The sequence below is a fragment of the Mytilus galloprovincialis genome, chromosome 5 (assembly GCF_965363235.1).
Source record: "Mytilus galloprovincialis chromosome 5, xbMytGall1.hap1.1, whole genome shotgun sequence".
Taxonomy (NCBI): domain Eukaryota; kingdom Metazoa; phylum Mollusca; class Bivalvia; order Mytilida; family Mytilidae; genus Mytilus; species Mytilus galloprovincialis.
In genome coordinates this window covers 38,711,542-38,734,117 of record NC_134842.1, presented here as the reverse complement: position 1 = coordinate 38,734,117, position 22,576 = coordinate 38,711,542, and the positions used below count along the sequence as shown (strand labels likewise).

The 22,576-nt window shown below is 32.8% G+C and overlaps 1 protein-coding gene across 1 annotated transcript; it reads right to left on the bottom strand.

Annotated features, from left to right (window-relative positions):
- Positions 1–3,190: 3,190 nt before the first annotated feature.
- Positions 3,191–22,021, bottom strand: LOC143075782 (malate dehydrogenase, mitochondrial-like). The gene is made up of 8 exons (XM_076251344.1): positions 21,900–22,021; positions 15,748–16,069; positions 14,654–14,763; positions 13,816–13,941; positions 9,607–9,711; positions 8,494–8,565; positions 7,214–7,366; positions 3,191–6,603 (listed from the first exon to the last, which is right to left on the bottom strand). Exons 1-8 carry the CDS (start codon positions 21,972–21,974, stop codon positions 6,475–6,477), a joined length of 1,092 nt encoding a protein of 363 aa, XP_076107459.1. The 5' UTR covers positions 21,975–22,021; the 3' UTR covers positions 3,191–6,474.
- Positions 22,022–22,576: the final 555 nt, after the last annotated feature.

The following is a 22,576-nucleotide window of genomic DNA, read 5'->3' as shown; positions in this document are numbered from 1 at the left end:
AAAGGTTTAAACGTTCTTCGACACAACCTGGTTCACCTTGTTGATAAATATTCGGTATCAACTAACTTCACAAATAATGCATGATGGTCTTGAAGTATAGATTCTGTGTACTGACTTTGTTTATCATCTTAATAACGTGTTATAGTATTCTTTTATTTGTTTTTATGAATATTACTTTTACTGTTTAGTCTGCTTTTGTTGGGGGGTCCATTTGACGTGACTCTGTATACTTACATCACGTCATTATGTTTTTTGTCATGGTTAATGTTTGTTAATTTATTTTTTGTTTCTAGAGTGATTAACATAATAACACAATGTTGTCTGCTGTACCCCTATCATTTTTATTTTAACCTATTGGGTCTGTTTGTTTTGTTAACACATCGCTGTCAATACAATAGAATTTTATGCGACTGTCATACAATTGAGAGGTTCAGCTAGCTATAAAATCATCTTTAATCCACCATTTTCTACATAAGAAAATGCCTATACCAAATCAGAAATATGACCGTTGTTTTCCATTCGTTTGATGTGTTTGAGCATTTGAATTTGCTATTTGATTAGGGATTTTCCGTTTTGAATTTTCTTCGGAGTTCAGTATTTTTGTGATTTTACTTTTCGCTAGTAAAATCTACTACCAAGAACTCATTTTGTGATCCCTGCACTTTAACTATTAACTCCAAAAAGCTGCACAGGATACAATCAGGAAAATCACAAGCTACCCTGCTTAATTATTTGAGGAATAGATACTATAGTACTCAGTTACAATATTGCGAGCACTCAAATTATCAAATACTCTGATAATATCTTTAAGAAAACGCTTCCGTGTTACTGTATTGTCTTTTCAGTAACCCAAGATCAATCAACTAATCACAACACCTTGAGTAACATATCCCAAGATTTAATTGAACAATTGAATACACCCACAACAAATGGTATTTACAAAAGTTGTCAACCTGTGAATTGTAAAATCATTATAAAAACACCACCATTAATAAAAACAGTTTAGAGGCTGACTCATGCTCTCAATAAGGACGACAATCTTCACCAAAATGACCAAAGAAATTTGCAACCACATATTCTGTGTCTAATAGGCAACATTGAAAAAATTTGAGGCAACTGTAGTTTAATCAAATCTGATAAATGCATTTAGAGCACACAATTTTACAATGAAAGTAAAATAAATTGCTTCGCCGAGCGCAGCTGGATACGACCGCAGAGGTCCAACCCTGAACAGTTGGGACAAAAATGGACATAATATTCGCGATGGATACAGGTCTGAATTTGGATTGTAATTAAATATTTGACACATAATAGGTTTCTGACACAGAATAACTGTAGTCCAAAAACTTAGAATTGGTTATATGATTTGAATTTATATATATTTTTTGCTTTTGTGCAATTCACTATGCTGTTGTGAATTGACACCCCCCACCCCCCCAAATAAAAGTTAACCTCCCCTTTTATCTTCTGTGCAGTACACTATGCTGTTGCGAATTGGCCTCCCTCCCCCTAAAAAAATATTTACCCCCTTTTTTGGAAAATAGTCCAAAACCTTACCTTTCTTTATACATAATTTACAAGTAGTGTAGGGAGGTAAATTCAAACATACACAACATTGTATTTTAAATGTATTTCAATTGAACTACCTCCCTTACACTGCTTTTAAATTGTCTTAATTGTCCATTAACGAGAAAAACCTAGTTTTCCTCCGTTTATGCCCCTACTTTCTAAATGGTTTGAGCCATAATCCCCCCCCCCCCTAACCATCCCTTTGTGATATGAAAACTTGTGGTATAATTTCAGAGAGATTCATACACTAAAACACAAGTTATTGTGTGGAAACTACAAAAATGGTTATTTTGGCCCCTTTTTTTTGGCCCCTAATTCCTAAACTGTAGGGGCCATAACCCTGAAAATCAATCCCAACCTTCCTTTAGTGGTATTGAACCTTCTGATAAAAAATTATAGAGATCCATTCACTGAAACTAAAGTAATTGTCTGGAAATTAAATGCGTCTTTGGACGCAGACGACGACATGATAGCATTATAGAAAGCAAAAATATGTTTGCGGTCGCATAAAAATAAGGGAATTACATTAAATCGAAAGAACCGAGACCGGTTGCGTCTCCTGAGTAAGCTTAAATTCAAAACTGAACTGAGTCAGAATATCGGAATATCAAAACCGGGAATAGAGCAGAATCACCACGTTTACAGATCAAACGACACAGTGAGATGGAAAGTCATGCAAAACATATAAGGGAGTTTGAGACACATATAGAAACATTTTGTTGAAATAATTCGTGACTGTGACACATTAGAAATAAGTTCTTCTGAGGTATTGTCAACTGGGCATGTGTGAAGCTTTCAAGAAGAGCCAGCCGAGAACTTTGGAATGATGTATGAATTTATTAATCACCAGAGAAATATAGCATTATCCTAGATGTTAGTGACTGGACTTATTGTTTTAATTTTAAAGATGTAAAATCTGGGACTATTATACTGACATATTATGTCCTAAATAAAATCGAAGGGTAAGAGTACTTAGTTTATTTGATAAGTGTGCCAGGACATTCACTTGGTAGAAGCACTGTTATATTGCAACATGTAGGATATTTTTGTGATAATTTGATGTTTTCTCTAGCAAAGAGTTTTATATTATCCTTTTTTTGGAACATATCACAAGACAAAAATTAACAAACAAGAGTACATAAACAATATTTAATACTAGAGTCCATTCCCAAATACATAATGTGTTAACTACAAAGAATAATAAAATATATAAATAATTCTTGCACCAATAATTGCCTATATGATCGAAAATAAATAATTCTTTCATTTATCATTCCATTTCACAATAACATCGGACGTAATATATTGTATAATATATATATTTATTTATAATCATTTGAGCAAATCAGACAACTATTTTTCTTCCTCCAGTAGCTTTAAATTTGCAGCACAAAGATTTACACATTGTTCTATCGAGCAATTTCCATTTAGTAATTACAGAACCATTTTAAAGGAAAAGTATTTTAATTAGTCAGATGGGTACAAATTAATGTAATTTGAATACCGGTATACTAGTTTGATACTACTGATGCCCACCATTATCACATCATAACTTGTATATAGCCTTGACAATTTAATATAAATCATGACCAATTTTCATCATTATCTTATTGTTTAATACATGTATATATATGCAAAACATTGGAATCTAGGACTACAAATGTGTTTTATCCAAAATCATCAATTAAGCCTAAAAAATCATAAGGAAATTGTTACAATTATATCAGCATCAGGGGTGGATCCAGCCATTTTAAAAAGGGGGGGTTCCTAACCCAGGAAAAAGGGGGGTTCCAATTACATGTCCCCATTCAAATGCATTGATCGTCCAAAAAAAAGGGGGGGTTCCAACCCCCGGAACCCCCCCTCTGGATCCGCGCCTGAGCATAATATAATGTATATTGATAGGAGAATGGCTGAAACTAATCACTGTACATTCCCAAAAATGCTAATATCTCAATTATGTAAGTTAATAAAATATATAAATACTTCTCACACCAATTATTGCCTATATAATAGAAAATTAACAAGAATGTGTCCATAGTACATGGATGCCCACTCACACTATCATTTTCCATGTTCAGTGGACCGTGTTATTGGGGTCAAAACTTTAATTTGGCATAAAAATTAGAAAGATTATATCCTGGGGAACATTTGTACTGAGTTTCAAGTTGATAGAATTTCAACTTCTATAAAAAATATCTTGACCAAAAACTTTAACCTGAAGCGGGACCAACGGACAGAAGGACGAACAGACGAACAAACAGACTGACGAACAAACCCACAGACCATAAAACATAATGCCCCTCTACTATTGTAGGTGGGGCATAATAATTCATTCATTAATTATTCCGTTTTACAAGAATTAAATACTATGGAGAAAACGATTTATCCATATACATAATTTTTTAATCATTTGAGCAAATCGGAAATCTATTTTTCTTCCTTCAGCAGCTTTAAATTAGTCTTCACAAAGGGAGCACAAAACAACCTATTAATTAAAACATCATTTTTTCAAGCCAAATTTGGAAACAATTGCCAATTAGCGATAGAGAGAGTTTCCAAATGGGAAAGGTTTTTTGTAACAACAGAACCATTTTACAGGGATAAAAAGTATTCAAGTTAGTTAGATGCATTTAATTTTACCTGTTTGGTATTAGTGATGTCATTATCACATAATAATTTGTATAGCCTTCACAATTTAAAATAAATCATGACCAATTTTCATTGATAATTATTGTATGGTTATATGCAAAACATGGGAATCTATGACTACATAACTGAAACCAATCAATATCTCAATAATTACATGATGCAGGCTCAAAATAATTGGAGGGTCTTGCATGGTTGTGTTACTTAAAACTACAACTGACAAATCATGCAAGACATGTTGTGTGGCCTTCTCTAGATTGTATAACATATACTTAATTTGGAAACAGAGGTGAAAACTAAGGGTTCAATAAAAACCACTTTAAACTATGTTCAAAGTAAGCACCTGTTCTATAAGAAACCAATTCAGTTGTAAAATATGATGTAAAAATTGTTTGTCAGAAAAAAACAGACTAGAATGAATCTCAAAGGCATATACACAAAGACCACATAGAGCAAAGATAAGATATTACTATCTGTAGTTATTGATATAAAAAAAAATGAGACAAAATGTCTGGTACAATGTAAACATAAGAGACAGGTGTTTTTGGTTTTTCAATGTATGTATCAATGAATGAGACTGCTTTTTGTAGCACTATTACAAAAAAAAATATTAATAATACCTAAGAAGTTTTGCCATAAATATATGCATTAAATCAGCTTACCCTTCCGGAGCACCTGAGATCACCCCTATTTTTTTGGTGGGGTTCGTGTTGTTTATTCTTTAGTTTTCTATGTTGTGTCGTGTGTGCTGTTGTTTGTTTGTCTTTTTCATTTTTAGCCATGGCGTTGTCAGTTTGTTTTAGATTTATGAGTTTGACTGTCCCTTTGGTATCTTTCGTCCCTCTTTTAGCAAGTTGAATGCAAATTTTTTGAAAGAATCACAATGAAATTGAATGCTCCACTCTGAATAAAATTATCTTGGCACTTATTCAGATATATGTATTACACTAAAATCTTTGCAATTAATCCAAACCCAACCTTTATTTGAAGAATGAGATCACCTTAAAGTTTTAATATACACCAATCAAAAGTTTTCTTCCTTATAAATAGAAAATAAAATGCAAGAACACTTTTTTGCTCAACTTGTAACCCCAAAATTATGATTACATATATTGTTCAAATATATGAATCAAGATTTTTGCATCAGCTTTTGACAAAGCAGGTATTGGATAAACATGTACATTGTGTATGTATGATTAATATTTATAAAACAAAGTAAACTGGTGAAAAAGAGGTAAAACAGGTACAAAAATCATCAAATATATTAATTTACAACAAAAATATTAGAAAACAAACCAAACGAGTTATCAAACATGTCAAAATATAAGTAAAAGTACAAAACATAACATTCCTGATGAAAAAATTGGTCCTTGGATTGCATCATCATATATAAATTTATTCATATATGCAGAAATCTTAATACAGTTACCACTTTAGAGTTGCATAGTTATTAACTAAAAATTAAAATTTTAATTTTTTCTTGAATACATACATATATATATCCCAAATAGTTAAAATGAAATCACATTATTAACTTAGACATATTTTGGTTATCTCACTCATGATGAAGGGTCAAATTGTTTGAACTTGGAGAGGTCTTGTGTGTAATACACCAATAGAAAAGGACAGAAAAGCATATTCAGTTCAAACACTCATATATTATTCTTGAATAGGACTTTGAAAGTAGAGAACATGCATGTCTACAATATTTCAGACAAACCAATTAAGAAGTTTTATATTCTGAAATACATAATCTATCTAGTTTCCTTTTGCTGTATTGTTAGTAATGAAGCTAAATAAAATTGTCCAGTTGAGCCATTTATGTCAAAAAGTCTCCCTGAGAAACAATAATATTTTTCGTTGTTTACGTCTACCAAACATGAAACTTTTCCAGTGGTAGCCAGCTACATTTAAATCCCTTAAATTCTTAACCTGCTTTATAAAGTGAACTAAAAATCTCAGTTCAAATGTTTGTCCCTGAAAATATGCTAGCCTAGCCCTCATTTATCATGTTTATAAACTTATGGCTACTAGTGACTACCGCCATATGTATTCTGATTATTGATTATAAATTCAATTTATTTTGTAAAATCAAATAACTGTCTGTAATATATAACTATAAAAGGGAAGGATAATCTTAACTTTTTACAGGACAAAAATCACAGATAATGGCACAATAAGGCACAACCACTGCATAGTCATAATATCTCAACATAATATACCAGATACACTAAACAGTTTTTCTATTTGGTTCAATTATGACTTATTAGCATAATCTATTCCTTTCTGAATATTTCTGGCTAATTCAGGTAGAGCTGCTTTTACTAGTTCTGTCTCAAATTCATCCAAACTAGACATGCCAAGATTCTTTACTATTCCTTCACCCTGAAAACAAATCAACATTTCTGCTTTAAATTTGTCCTATGAATGAAAATTTTATTCCAGGATTTTTTTTAATTAAAATTATACTAAAAATTTTATATATGAAACACAGTTAATAAGTATTTTGTCATATAATTTTCTTTTGAATTTTCTGATTTTATGTAAATATAATTGAGAAGGAAATAGGGAATATGTCACAGAGACAACAACCTAACCAAAGAGCAGAAAACAGCTTAAGGCCACCAATGACATCATTGTTGTGTCTTTGGTAATTTTACACGTTCATTGTTTCTGTAGTCCTCAAATTATTATCATTCGGAATTTCCTCTATACTTTCTTCTAGCAAACATGTCTTGTCATGATACCTTTTTTTTGTATCCACAGACTATATATTCCCCATTACTAATTTTCAGTAACACAGGCTTTGTCATGTAAGCTGCATTTGACTCCTGCAACTTTATAAACCCCTATTACTTTCTTTCAATTACATTGGTGTTGTCATGATAGCTGCTATTGAGTGTTAAAATTTCATATGCATGTACCCTACCTGTAACAGTGATATTTTATGTACGCTTCTTTTGTTTCATTTGACCTTGCATTCTCATATACTTACCCCCAATAACAGTGGTGTTGCCAAGTAAGGTGAAGTTGTCTCCTCTGACTTTACATAGGCACTTTCTACTTGTCCTTCCTCTCCGTCTATTGCTGCTAGCAGAGATAGTGTGAACTTTGAGGCAGCATGTGCCATAGACAATGTTGCTGAACCCTGTTCAAATATATATATATATACATATACATATCTGTATTTATGATTAAAATAAAACACTCTAATCAAATTTAAAGGACATAACACTTACTGTTGAATCTTTTATTTTTGTGGTTTGAGGAAAACTTCCATATTGGTGGATATTTGATTTAGTGGATTTGACAAAGTCTGCACTCATTCCTATAGAAAATTTGTAATTTCGTTGAATATTCAAATTTGTGGTTCTCCTGTACCCACGAAATCCAAGAATATTGGTACCCAACGAGTATTAATGAATCCACAGTAAGTCTTCTCTTTTTTTTTTATAGAATATAACGATGTTCTTCAATTTTCACACTTAAGGAATGACTGTAATATTTTTTCTGTCTATGAAGAAACAACAGAAAAAATATGGTGCACACTGAATTACGCGCAAAGCTGGTTATTTAACAGTGTGCACCACATTTTTTATGTTATTTGGAATAGACAGAAAAAATATTACAGTCATTTCTTATAATTTAATTCTAAATTCCATTTTAAACCGTAGAAAACCATGAAAAAACGTTGATGACGTCACGGTCACATGACTAAATTATGTCTATGGGCTGATAACAACATCCAAAATTAAATTATTATCAAAGGGTTGCAAAAATCCATTTAAATGCAACCAGTAAACTTTTATGAGATAATGATTTTTTGGAAATCAACAAGTTTTTCACCTTGAAAATTTGCATGGAAAAAATTGTTTGACTGCATTATCATTCATTGCTACCCTGAATAAACAAGGGCTAGATTGCATCAAAAAGTATTCTTCTCCAATCAAGATATGATGTATAAAAATATATACACCTCAAGCTCAGAGAACCTTTTAACAGCATCCACATAGTTTAATGTGAAGTGCAACATGTACAAGTAAAAAGTTTATTGTTAAGTGCAACATGTACAAGTAAAAAGTTTATTGTGAAGTGCAACATGTACAAGTAAAAAGTTTATTGTGAAGTGCAACATGTACAAGTAAAAAGTTTATTGTGAAGTGCAACATGTACAAGTAAAAAGTTTGTTGTGAAGTGCAACATGTACAAGTAAAAAGTTTATTGTGAAGTGCAACATGTACAAGTAAAAAGTCAAGTATACTAAAGATCACTTACAGTCGAAGCCTTTGTCTCAATAATCTCTGTATCCGCATTCTGTAGTTTCTGTATTATTTTCTTTCTTTCTTCCTGAATAAAACATAGTCCATTTTCTACCAGTGTGTAAACACAGTAATGATGATACTTTTTTAATCTTGGTTCCTTCCAAGTTAGATTTAATTAAAAGAGCTTCCTAAAATATTTACCTTGCCTCTGATGTAAACAAGAATGTGTCCTCAGTACACGAATGCCCCACTCGCACTATCATTTTCTATGTTCAGTGGACCGTGAAATTGGGGTAAAATCTCTAATTTGGCATTAAAATTAGAAAGATCATATCATAGGGAACATGTGTACCAAGTTTGAAGTCGATTGGACTTCAACTTCATCAAAAACTACCTCAACCAAAAACTTTAACCTGAAGCGGGACAGACGGACGAATGAACGGACGAACGAACGGACGGACGAACGGACGGACGGACGAACAGACGGACGGACCAGAAAACATAATGCCCCTCTACTATCGTAGGTGGGGCATAAAAAATGGTCAAAGAACACTGGGTGAAAATGAAATAAACCAAGTTATTAAATTGAATGATCATTGTTAATACAAAGTGATCATTTATACTAACAGGTGTTAACATTCAGATATCACAGAAAAGAAGGAATTCTAAAATCCAGAAATCTCCTAATGAACTTTTTGGAGGAAATAGAATATCCATAACATCTTGTCCAAGCATCCATTTTTAAGAAATCCTTATAGGTACTGATGATTAAACTGACAGTGAATCGGAGGAAACAAATTTGTCAACATGATTAATTTATTTATAAACACCATTTTTAGCACTATTGGAGGTAATGCAGCATTATATTAGTATAGGAATCCTAAACTGAATGACTGGTACTTACCTGTGATAAATCTACAGGAGGTATACTCTGTGATATTAGATGTACAATAGTAATACCACTATTTCCTCCAACAGCTGGTACCACTAGCTTGAAGACATAACTGGTATTTACCTGTGATAAATCTACAGGAGGTATACTCTGTGATATTAGAGGTACAATAGTAATACCACTATTTCCTCCAACAACTGGTACCACTAGCTTGGTGACATTACTGGTACTTACCTGTGATAAATCTACAGGAGGTATACTTTGTGATATTAGAGGTACAATAGTAATACCACTATTTCCCCCAACAACTGGTACCACTAGCTTGGTGACATTACATCCCTGAAAATTAAGCTTGTGTATAAATATAATATGACAATGAACTTTATTTTTCATATCATCTACTCCTCTATATTCTTTGTTTGTTTTCATTTACATATATATTTAAAACCTATACAATATACATGATATCTAAAATAAAATAATTTGTGATTATTTACTTTTCAAAAGCTAATAGTGACCAAATTGTATATTATAGTAAAAATATGTCTTCTTTAATAGGTTTACTGCAAAAAGTCTTTAAAAATAAATTTAAAGTGACTTTCAAACAGAAAAACTGCATATATATATATATATAAGTCCAGCTGCTTTAAATAGACCAAAAACTTGATCATCCCTTTTAGTGGAAGATATTAGCAGGCAAAATCGAGGGAATTGTGCAAATGATGATACAAGCATGAAAATTACCACAAAGCATCATTATTATGTACTTTTAAAGAAACAACTGCTGGCCATTAAAAAAAATCATTTTTTCAAAATGGCCACCGTCGTTTTCTAAAATGACTGTTTTTTCAGTTTGAAAATACTGATTTTTTTCTGGAAAACATTTCGTTTACCTTCTTTTAGTGAAAAACAGCTGTCAGGTTTGGGAGCTACCTTCCTTACATGTGAATAATTCACTAGACATGAGTATTTAACATATACAGGGTTTGCGCATGCGCGAAAAAATTAACAAAATTCATTAAAAAATATTTCAACTATTTACTATAAAATAAGTGATTTGGGATTTTCAATGATATTATGATTTGGTTTAATAACATTCTTCAAGTTTATGACACGAATTGATAATTTTGCGCATGTGCAAACTCTTTATAGACATAATGAGTCATTTGTATGCACTACCAGGGCAAACCGTAGTTCATCTCATTACTTTAAAAAGCAAGTTAGTGTAAAATCTATGATGCCACTGTTTAAAAACAAGCCCATTCAGTTGCAATGATCAGGCACTTGATGGATAAGACGGAAAATGTGGTTAATACGAAAAAAACATCAATATTAACGGCAGATCAGTCACTTTTGGTAATGGATAATCAGTGGGAATCGCCTGATTTGTACAAAGAAGATAAGTTTATCGTCATTTGAGGTGGATTTCACATTGAAATGACTTGTTATAAATTTCTGGGTGATATATTACGTGAAAGTAGATAGACATATGTCCTCACTAAAACCATTATTGCAACACCTAGAACGGCATATTCTTGTATGTATGTTCAAATGTACCTAGCACTAGACACGCGCATCAGATAACTCTATGTGTTTTAGCTTGGATTGTATATATCGGCTTAAGAAAGGTAAACACAGAAGTTATAATCATGTCATTACTCTGTGACGTTAAATGATTTGATAGACTGGTGTAAGAAAATATAGTCATCTCTACCACAGTTCAATTCCTGGCGTTCAATTATAAAATAAAAACTTCTTGTGAATTTGGTAGTATGCTCATTTCATAAGTCAGATTTTGTACAATCAGTCCATATAAAGCATGATACCGTATTCATTTAGGTCTTGATCGTGTAACATATTCTCGATCGCTACCGACCTTTTTCAAGATATGGCTTCCCTTCTCTTACGTCACCCACAGGTGGCAATTGATTTTGAAAATGATAATTGCAATGTACGTAAGACCAGCAAATATTTTTCTTATAAAACAATTGATCAGACAAAAAACTCAAAATCATACAATTGTAAAGGGCGATGTGTTGTCATAGGTTTAACCGAAGACCCCATTTAGACGTATTAATGGTAGCTGGACCAGAAGTCAGTAGACTATCAGATAAATTTGCAAGATCTAGTGGTTTGAGGCATTTTATAATAGATGAACGACTTAATGAACACAAAGGATTTCTCTTAAAAGATCAAAGGCAAATAATTTGAAGATCGTTTAAAGCAAATACAAAACGAAGGAGAACCGGTTTCTTATAACCAGATCAAAAAGAACAACTTCCTATTATGTCGGTAAAATAAAACTGTAAACGTTTTGTAGATATCTTTTCTAGACTTTTATTTCTTGTCGCAGTGGACAAACTGATTTGGAATATTTCTTAATCCATAAAGACAAACTGCTCCTCCGTTTTTGTCTTCGGATGTCATTTTAAACAGTGGTATGAAATCGGTGCAAATGGATACACTTGAAACATTTTGCAATTTGCAGATCCAAATTCTGACGCATTTACCGTTGATGGGGCAGCAATGGTTAATTCCAGGCCACCTTGTAGGGCAACAATATTGGATGATTTTGCACTTGTGTCATACGATCTTAAATAAAATCTTTCATCGATAAGTATTCAAGAGTAGACATTGTGTTAGATTTACTAAAAAGACAAAAGTTGGGTTCTGGAGTAGTTTTCTCTATGAAGATGACAACGAAACGATTTTTTTGCCGACAGAAATGCTTTTATATAGACTAATAAGGATACTTTCCAGCTACCCCTTGTAAGCATGGAGAAGCAGATATACGAATGTTTGTCCATGATCGGCATGATTATGAAAATTGTTGTAAGACTGTTATTTAAGGTAGCACCGACACAGATGTAGTAGTATTAAGAATTGCAGCACTCCAAAAATGTGGTGGAACAAACTGAGAAAAGGTTTTGGCAGGAATGAAGACTTTTGATGACTTCCTGTACGTGATATATCAAATGCATTTTGTCCTCGTATAGCTACTCTTCCTTTCATTAATTCAGTGGATGTGACACTAAGGGAATAAGTCAGTTTGGATGACATGGGAAGTATTTCAACATGTAAGGGACGTACGTATTTCTTTACTGAAGTATAAGGACACATACATGGACATAAATGAAGCATTTGTTTGCATCATATCTGACAGAACAACATCACTACTTGCTGTTAACGAGGCACGATGTAAATGTTTACCCAGGTAGCAGCGGCATTGTTATGTCGTTCCGCCTACAAGAGTTTTTTTTTCCGGAGCACATCCAAAGAGCAGCGTATCAAGGCGGATAAGTTTGGGCTCAGCCTGATTTATGTACCAATTCATGAACACTGGGGTTGGATGAAAGAAAAAAATCGATGACAGTTGGGAACCAAAAAGGATTTCTACGGCTGCCATTAAAGTTGCATCCTCCTGTCGGGAACTTTTGAAATTCGGAGGCGAAAATTCCAGTTGTGTTGGTGACTGTAAATGCTACCGTTCTGTCCTTCCTTGTACGAGTTTTGTTATTGGCTACTGTCACATAATTATAAGATAACGAACCTGTCTTTCTATCAAAATTAGGCATTTAATCTTAACAAAAATTAAAAAATTTGGCCGCCATTTTGAAACCGGAAATCACTCTTTTTTGTCATTTATGTGTTGTTTTTTCGTACTTTAGGAACTGTTATTAACGCTTTATAAAAACTTACATTGGATTATACCTATAACACAACTTTCAAGGATTTCAACTGGATATGACTCCATTTGCAAAATTATCGGTGGCCATCTTGAAAAAATGGAAATATTTGATGGCCAGCACCTGATTTCTTTTACTTATCATTTAGTCCACCTTTATACCAAATTTCATGCTTGTATTTCATGCTTGTGTAATTATTTGTTAAGTTGATGAAAATTATTCTACGTTTTTTGCCTCTAATTAGGAACCGGAAACCACTATTTTTCTTCATTTAAGTGTTGTTTTGTCGTACTAAGGAGCTGTTTTTAACGTTTTATCATAACTTACATTGGATTATACATTACACATCTTTCAAGGATTAAAATCCCTTGTAAAATTGCTTGAAAGTAAAAAAAATCGAAATTTTTTACTCTTTTGCCGACATTTTGAAACCGGAAGTCACCTATAGTTTCATTAATGTATTGTCTAGTGGTTATTTATGAACTGTCATTTGCTTTTTATCAAAACTTATAATGGATTTTACATAAAACACACCTTTCAAAGGATTAACAAATAATGGCTAATTTGATATGACGCCATTTTCAAAATGTGTGGTGGCCATCTTGAAAAAATGATTTTTTTTTCTGGCCAGCAGCGAATTTTTTATAAGTATCATTTAGTTAACATTTATACCAAATTTCATGCTTGTATCACGATTTGCACAATTATGTCCATAATATCTCCCACTATTTGCTAAGCTTGGCTAAACTGACATTACCACTGCTTCTGCCACAAATGCTTTAGCCCTGGATAAGTTTAATGCCGTCATTCCGAACAACCGCTTCTCATCAAACACACCCTTTTTCTTTAGAACTTCAGCAGCAAGTGGCAATGTTGAATTTACCTAAAACATTTAAGATCATCCTTAACTGGTAATGTCATTTATAAAGTAACTAAAATGAGAATAGTCCTTTAACATGTTCAAGTGTATTTTCTTCTTATAGCATGTCATGGCATGTTTAGTTGTTTTAAAATTAATTATTGCACCTTAGATCCTTTGAATTAGTTTTTTGTTAACATTAAAGTGTGTCCTTTAAAAAGTTGTTGGTGGGAAAGAAAAATTCTTGATACTTATCTAGACTAGTTACGATCTTAATCTTGACATTGTTAAAAATGATATATTGTCATCTATGTGTCTTACCTTGCTTTTTTGTGTTTTAAAGTAGAAATCTTGTTGGAATATAGTCCCACATCTCTATTTATTCTTATTCTTATTATATATTAAAGTTTGACTTAAATCATGACTTTTAAATCTATAAGAATTAGTACAAACAGACTTTATTTTTCGTTCATTTTTTGTACATAAATTAGGCTGTTAGTTTTCTCATGTGAATTGTTTTACATTGTCATTTCAGGGCCTCTTATAGCTGACTATGTGGTATAGGCTTTGCTCATTGTTGAAGGCCTCACGGTGACCAATAGATCTAATTTATATGTCATTTGGTCTCTTGTGGAAAGTTTTCTCATCGGCAATCATACCACATCTTCTTTTTTTATATTTATCCTCATTTGGCACTCATATTTTTACCTCTTTTCTTACTTTTCATTGTACTTACAGGGTTGGTAATGATACAGATCATTGCTTTTGGACAAAAATCTGCACAGGCAGACACTAAATCTTTGACAATTCCAGCATTTGTGTTGAACTGTTCGTCTTCAGTCATACCTATTTGAAAAACATGAAAAATATAACTAGAGGCTCTCAAGAGCCTGTGTCGTTCACCTGTTACTGTATTTACTGATGTCAGCCATCTTGGTTGGTAGGCGGGGTCATTTGACACTTTTTTTTAAATAGATACCCTAGTAATGATTGTGGCCAAGTTTGGTTAAACTTGGCCAATAGTTTCAGAGAAGAAGATTTTTGTACAAGTTAAAAAAATGACGAAAAGTTGTTAAAAATTGACTATAAAGGGCAATTACTCCTTAAGGGGTTGACTGACAATTTTGGTCATGTTGACTTATTTGTAGGTCTTACTTTGCTGAACATTATTGCTGTTTACAGTTTATCTCTATCTATAATAGTATTCAAGATAATAACCTAAAACTGCAAAATTTCCTTAAAATTACCAATTCAGGGGCAGCAACCCAACAACAGGTTGTCTGATTCGTCTGAAAATTTCAGGGCAGATAGATTTTGACCTGATCAACAATTTTACCCACGTCAGATTTGCTCTAAATGCTTTGGTTTCAAAGATATAAGCCAAAATATACATTTTACCCCTGTGTTCTATTTCTAGCCATGGCGGCCATCTTGGTTTGATGGCCAGGTCATCGGACACATTTTTTAAACTAAATACCCCAAGGATAATTGTGGCCAAGTTTGGTTAAATTTGGCCCAGTAGTTTCAGAGGAGAAGATTTTTGTAAAAGTTTACAGACGAAAGATGACGGACGACAAGTGATGAGAAAAGCTTACTTGACCTTTCAGGTCAGGTGAGCTAAAAATAAGAAGATGTAGTAATATAATTGCCAATGATTCATATTTGGATATATTGTCTTTAGTTGATTTGAGGATAAATTTAAGCCAATGAAAAAGGTTGTTAAATAAAGATTGCAATAGAATGCACAAAATGCCTGTAACATTTCAACAGTGGTGGTATAAGTTTTATGTGTAGTGTGTTTGCCGATTGTCAATTGATCATTTAATTTACCTGGTTTTCTAGGAATTCCAGCTGTTATAAGTACAACATCAGATTTTGATAGACAGGGCTCCAGCTGTACATTGCCTAGGTAACCAGTAACAACAGTTCTTGTATCTATGTGACTTAAGTCTGCAGCGACACCTGGTGAGTGAACAACATCGTACAAACATAGCCTGCCAACTTTGGAGGAATTTTTCAGTAGTAGAGACAATGGCTGAGCAACAGCCCCTCCTGCTCCCAGTACTGCAACTTTATGTGGTGAATGGTGGACAGGATGTTGATGGTGGTGAACAGGATGGTGACGATGGGGATGTTGGTGATTATTTTTCACCTGGAAGATTCAAATATATGTGTGTAATATTACTAAGAAGAGATCATGAGGATGGTGGTTATTAGTTAATACCTGAAGGATTTTAACACCATTAACAAGAATACTGAGAGTCTATGATTTGATGGCCGTTAAAAGTCTATATAAATGTATTACCTGAGATTCAAATACATTAATGAGAAGTGATTATCAATGGCAGATCCTAAGAGGGGGGCAGATCCTAAGAGAGGGCCAGCTCCAGACATGCTTCCATGAATGCCTAAATATTCCATCAAAGTGTTTCTACATAAGGTAGTAAAACACAGTCAGTCAGGGGTACTTCTTGTTCATGAAATTTATACTTACTTGAAGAAGTAAAAAAAAAATACACATAAGATTATTATGAGGTTTGAATAATCTCCCCTTAATTTTCACAAAATTTCACTTGAATAAGTAAATTTTTCTTACAATCCCACGAAAATTCTCAAGTTTTGAGATGTAATATCAATGCCTTTAATGATTTTTCCCAGGTTAGCTCATATTTTTTTTATTAGAGATCAATGTTTCATCTCATTAATTCATCAAAGAAACTGATTGTTCAAAGATCTTTTAAGTATTTGAGCAAGGCCTTCAAAAATTGCTCCATTGGATTTTTTTTTTTACTATCAATGTTGAAATAAGGGTTTTAACCTTGATAGTAAAATAAAATATCTGATAAAACAAGTTGAAGGTAAATGAATGTAAATGATATGAAACTCCCAAGTCTTAAATTATTGGACTAGATGAAGGGAGTACCTCTTTTGCATATATACAGTACATCCAAAAGTACTAACGATAGTATGCAAGATAATGCATTTTTTAATAATTTTGATAATAATTTTGATAATGCAGAAAATGACAATGCAAGTGAAACTGATGATATAAACGATTATGGTAGTGTGATAAGTGATATTATTGTATAGCAATATAATATTTCCCACAGAAAGTAACCAAAAGTTAGCGTGCAATAAATTCTTATATTGCACTAGTGCAATAAATCTTCAAAATTCATGACGTCACCAACGACCAAATTTTAGTTTAAAACAATTTTTACTTTCAAATATTATATTGCTATACAATAAAAGGGTTATTGCATGAATATTTGGGAATATTGTCCCTCGTAGAACATATATTGCACTCGCAAGCTCGTGCAATATAAAATTCTACGCGGGACAATAATCCCCAATATTCATGCAATAACCCTTATTATATAGTACTTCCGAAAGTACAGACAACCCTTTAATTGTAAACAAAGTTAACTTAAGTGTATGTACACCAATGCTGATCAATTACGTAATAAAATATTGATGAACTTGAAGCACAAATACAGATCGTGAAACCAGATTTTATCTTATAACAGAAGTTTTGCCTAAAACAAATATTGATATAGATTGCACTTCTCCATTATTTAACATTGAAGGCTATACAGCTTATCCGAGTAAAAATACAGGAAGGGGAGTTATTATTTATGCAAAAAGTCATTTGCGTCTCACCAAATGAATATATGAATTTGCTTTATGATGATGCTTCATGGTGTAATTGGGTAAAAGACAATAAGACTGTGTTGATAGGCTCAAGATACAGAAGCCCATCAGATCAAAACTTGTGTTTAAATATTATTGGACTTTTGAATGAAGCAGCTTGATTGTATAACAATAATTTAATAACAGGAGACTAATATGCATGATATTGATTGGAATTTTTGGACTTCACCTCACTCTGAGGACCATTACGAACATACTTTTATTGAAGCTTTACATGACAATTTTCTATATCAACGTATACATGATGTAGATAAACCTACAAGATTTAGGGAAAATCAGATGTGTAGAACTCTAGATTTAGTTATTACAAAAGATGAAAGCAATATTGACAATATTAATATTGATGCTCCACTGGGACTTAGTGATCATGCTACCATTACATTTGACTTTTACTCTTTCAATGAATATGAAACTGGTAAATCGAAATATATAAATATTCCAAATGTGACTTTGAAAAATTTTCTGAAGACTTAAGTCTTTAGCAATTTTGATTGGGATAGTTCTTTTGAAGATAAAGACATAAGCGAGATGTGGAAAATATTTTCTGATAAATATAAAAAATGTGTAGAAACATATGTACCAAAAACTAATCTTAAACCGGGTTGTCAACCTAAACCATTATGGCTAACATTTGATTGTCTGAGCAATATAAAACGCAAACAAAAGGCCTGGTCAAGATACCAGGCTACTAGACGAGCAGTAGATTTTGATTTTTATAAAGATGATAGAAACAGGACAAATGAGAACGTTGGAAAAGCAAAAAAGGAATATGAGAAGTTAGTGGCATCGAAAGTTAAAACTGAGCCGAAACATTTTTGGACATACAATTGCATGTCAAAAGTAAGTGAAATCAAAATCAGCAGTATCAAACCTCATGAAACCAAATGGGAACTTAACTACTACTGACAAGGAAAAAGCGACTGTGTTAAATGACTTTTTTACCACTGTATTTACTGCTGAAAATCCAAATGATATACCTAATATTGAAGAGAGAAATTTTGAATCATGATCTTTAGACCACTTTGTGATCAATCAAGACACAGTTGAAAAATATCTACTTTTATTAAATGGAAGCAAGTCTATGGGTCCAGATAATATTCATCCGTTAATAGTAAAGAGACATGGCAATTACATTTTCAAAACCTTTGACTTTGACATTTCAAAAGTCCATTGACACTGGAAAAATTCCTAGAGAATGGAAAGATGTTAGAGTTACCCCACTTTTAAGGAATAAAGGTAGTAAACTGGATGCGGGAAATTACAGACCGGTCAGTCTAACTTCAATTGTTTGCAAAACTTTGGAAAAGGTTATATGGAAGGAAATGATTGATCACTTTTAAATAACCAATAATTTGTAATCAGACTCACAGTTTGGTTTTTGCTCTGATAGATCATGTATATTACAATTACTTTATGTTATGGAAGACTGGTCATTATATATGGATAATAATATATCCTGGGACACATTATATCTCGATTTTGCCAAAGCTTTCGATAAAGTGCCACATAAAAGATTATTAAAGAAACTGTATTCATACAGTATTCATGGATCTATATTAGAATGGATAACTGACTTTTTAACAGAATGTCAACAACAATTTGCGGTGAAAAGAGAAAAATCTGACTGGCAAAATGTAATTAGTGGAGTGCCTCAATGCAGTGTACTAGGACCTGTATTTTTTATTATATTCATAAATGATTTACCAGATGTTGTGGAGTCTATAGTAAAAATTTTCGCAGACGATACCAAAATTTATGCACCTACTTCTAAATCTGATGTTTTACAAAATGATCTAGACATTTAATGTGAACAAATGTAAACAAATCCACTATGGAAGAAATGATCCTGAAAATGTTTCTACCATGAACAATATTGCTATCACTAAAGATGAACAAGAAAAGGATCTTGGAATTATTTGTCAAAATGATCTTAAATTTTCACAACATATATCAAGTAAAATTATTAAAGCCAATAGTATACTTGGGCTGATTAACCAAACTTTTAACTTTAAAGATCAATATACATTTTTAAGACTATACGTTGCGTTGGTACGAACGCACATGGAATGTATGAAAGAAGAAGAGGCCAACGATTAATTTATAAACAATATCGGACAATAAATAGTACAAATTCTGTAATTATGTAATATGACGAAACTGTAAAAAACAAATTGTCAAAATGAATGTATTTATATATTAATATTGTATAACTAATCACATTTAATAGAAATAATTTTTACTGTATAATCTCCCTGGTTAAACAGTAACTAATTTACAGGGATACCTGGGGTTGAAGTCATAAAACTTTGCTCGGTGCTCGGAGCACAAAAATCAGGCTCGAAAGATGAAATCCAGCATTTTGATTGGTTGATTTTGGAGTATGAGTACAAAAAACTGACTCGAAAGTTTTATGACCGCAAGGCCAGACTGAATGCTGTGAGTCGAGTAAGTTGTAATCAGCAGAGAAATGTGCAATAAAAGATTTATTTTATAAAAAAAAAAAAAAAAGAAGGCGAAGAGGTGATATGATACAAGCTTTTAAAATATTAAAAGGAATCGAAGATATATCTTATGAAAGATTTTTTACTGTCATCAGTACAAATACCCGTGGGAATAATTGGAAATTAGCAAAACCTAGACGTAACACTTCTTTTCGATTAAGACATTTCTCACAATGTTTTATTAAGGAATAACCTACCAGTTGAAGTTATTTCATCAAAAATTGTGGAAGCTTTTAAAATTGGTATAGACTGTCAATGGGAGTCAGTCATGTATCAGAACTTTAAGTAATTGATGAGGACACAAATAGTTTTCTATATAACTTTTTAATTGTGTGAAATATTGCACCAAATCATGCAGGATTGATGATTGTATCAGTTTTGAAAATGTACCAAAATATGGTGGGCTAAAAAGGATAGGATCCTTCCATATGAGCCCTACAACGATCTTACAGGTATCTTACAGGTAGAGTGGGGTGCTCATTACGCCACAAAAAACCATGTTTTCTGTAGTTTATGTTGAGGTCTTTATGTTTTTGAAGTTAATATACTATTTCTATATGAAGATAACATGAAAAGCAAAATATTCTTAGCTTGAAAACATGTCTCTTTGAAAAAAAATCATCTGAAAAGTTAGATTAAAGGCTATTTGAAATTTCCTGATGTTTTGTCAAAGGGGAGACATATTCGCCGTTTTTATACATCTATTTAAAATCAAATAACTGCAGCTTTAAACAAGACTTATCAATTCAATTTCATTATATGACCCCCAAGGGTGACTGGGGAATAGAAATATGTGCACTTGGTCTTCTTCCGACTGGCAGTAAACGCTTGCTGAAGTGGGGCGTCCGTTTGGCTGTGCGGGATGTATCAAGTTTGCATTCACGTCCGGTCAGATTGGTGACGTTAAATCTGATGCCTCGTGTAAGGAGAGTGCCACGCTCTTTGCATGTGAAGAACCATTGCAACAACTCTTTGAGGGGTCCGTAGGTAGCCTGTTGCAAGGCAAAATTTCTGTCCCTATCCAATATACCCTCATTTTACAGTGGCAGTCCAAATTTCCCCGACCATCATAACAGATGTCCTCTATCATTTCAAGACCTACCTATAGTTTTTATTGTGAACTTGTTCTCGTCCTGAATATGCATGAAATATTTGCCACTAGGCTTTAAGCAACCAACATAGATGAATTGCAGATCGACATTTCAAAGGTGTTAAATAAACTTAAATTTAGGGCAATCAGTCAAAGAATTACTAAGAAATACTTCTTTGATGTTGTGTTTTTCATTCGGGAAATTGGCCGTAAGTCGTTGTCCTTTTTTCGGTCCTTTGCAGTAAGTGCCGAAATTTTGTCTAAGTTTAAAAAATGATCATATTTGTTACAAATATATTATTTACTGGTATATTTCTCCGATTTCAGCCATCCTTTGAAGTTTTTACACTTCAAAATCATAAAACGTCAAAATTGTATCCCCGGCGAATATTGGCGCCCCACTCTATTAAGTCCTCCTCCCCAGCTCCCCTTTTCCATAATAAAAAATCTCTGGATCCACTACTTATGTCATGATGATGATGATGCCTTTTTCATGTTTAATGCGAGTTCCAGGAACATATATACTGTTTCCAGGTAATCCATACATAATTTTAGTCATTTAGTTTACAAAATTTAATTTTTCCCACACCGTCACCGGCTACGGTCGCTACTTTGACAAATTATTGGCTTTGACCTTCACAAAACCTGCGAATGGGTTGATCTGTGAATAATTACATTACCTGTGATGAGATAGAAAATGATTTCTGTAAAATTGACCGTATGTCATGATTTGGCTTTGCAAGACGGGTAAACATTGTGAAAAGGTCAGCTGTAATTATTGGGAGACCTTTAGGTAGGGGACAGAAACATGCTGAACTGGTCTCATTCTATGAGGAGCTTTAACTATACTATTTATCAAAGTCTGTTATAAACCGGTAACATAAGATATTGTTTCAATTATTGTCCCTATATTGAGAGAATTCACCAATGTTTTCTTAAGACAAGTCAATACAACACAGGTACTTGAGGCATTGCCCCCCTTTTTTTTCTTTCCCGGCTTTTAGTTTTTTTCTGGGACTTAATTTTAGTATAATAGTCCCAGTTTTTTTGCAGTATTGTAAAGATTTTTTTCATTTATAATTTTCACTTACTTCAAATTCTCCTGCTCTTGTTTAATCAATATCAGTAGTTTTATGACAATAAAAAGAATATAGGGTCACGGGGTGGTATGGGTGTGGGGGTGGGAGGGTGGTAACTTTCTATTATTGGGTATGCGGGGATGTGCCAAAAATATAGGTCATAATTTTTGCGAGATTTTATATAAAAATTACCCTCCTTTTTAATTACATCATATATTAAAATGCATTTATGCATGTTTGATAACTGTATCAGTGATTTGGGGTATGATCCGCTACAT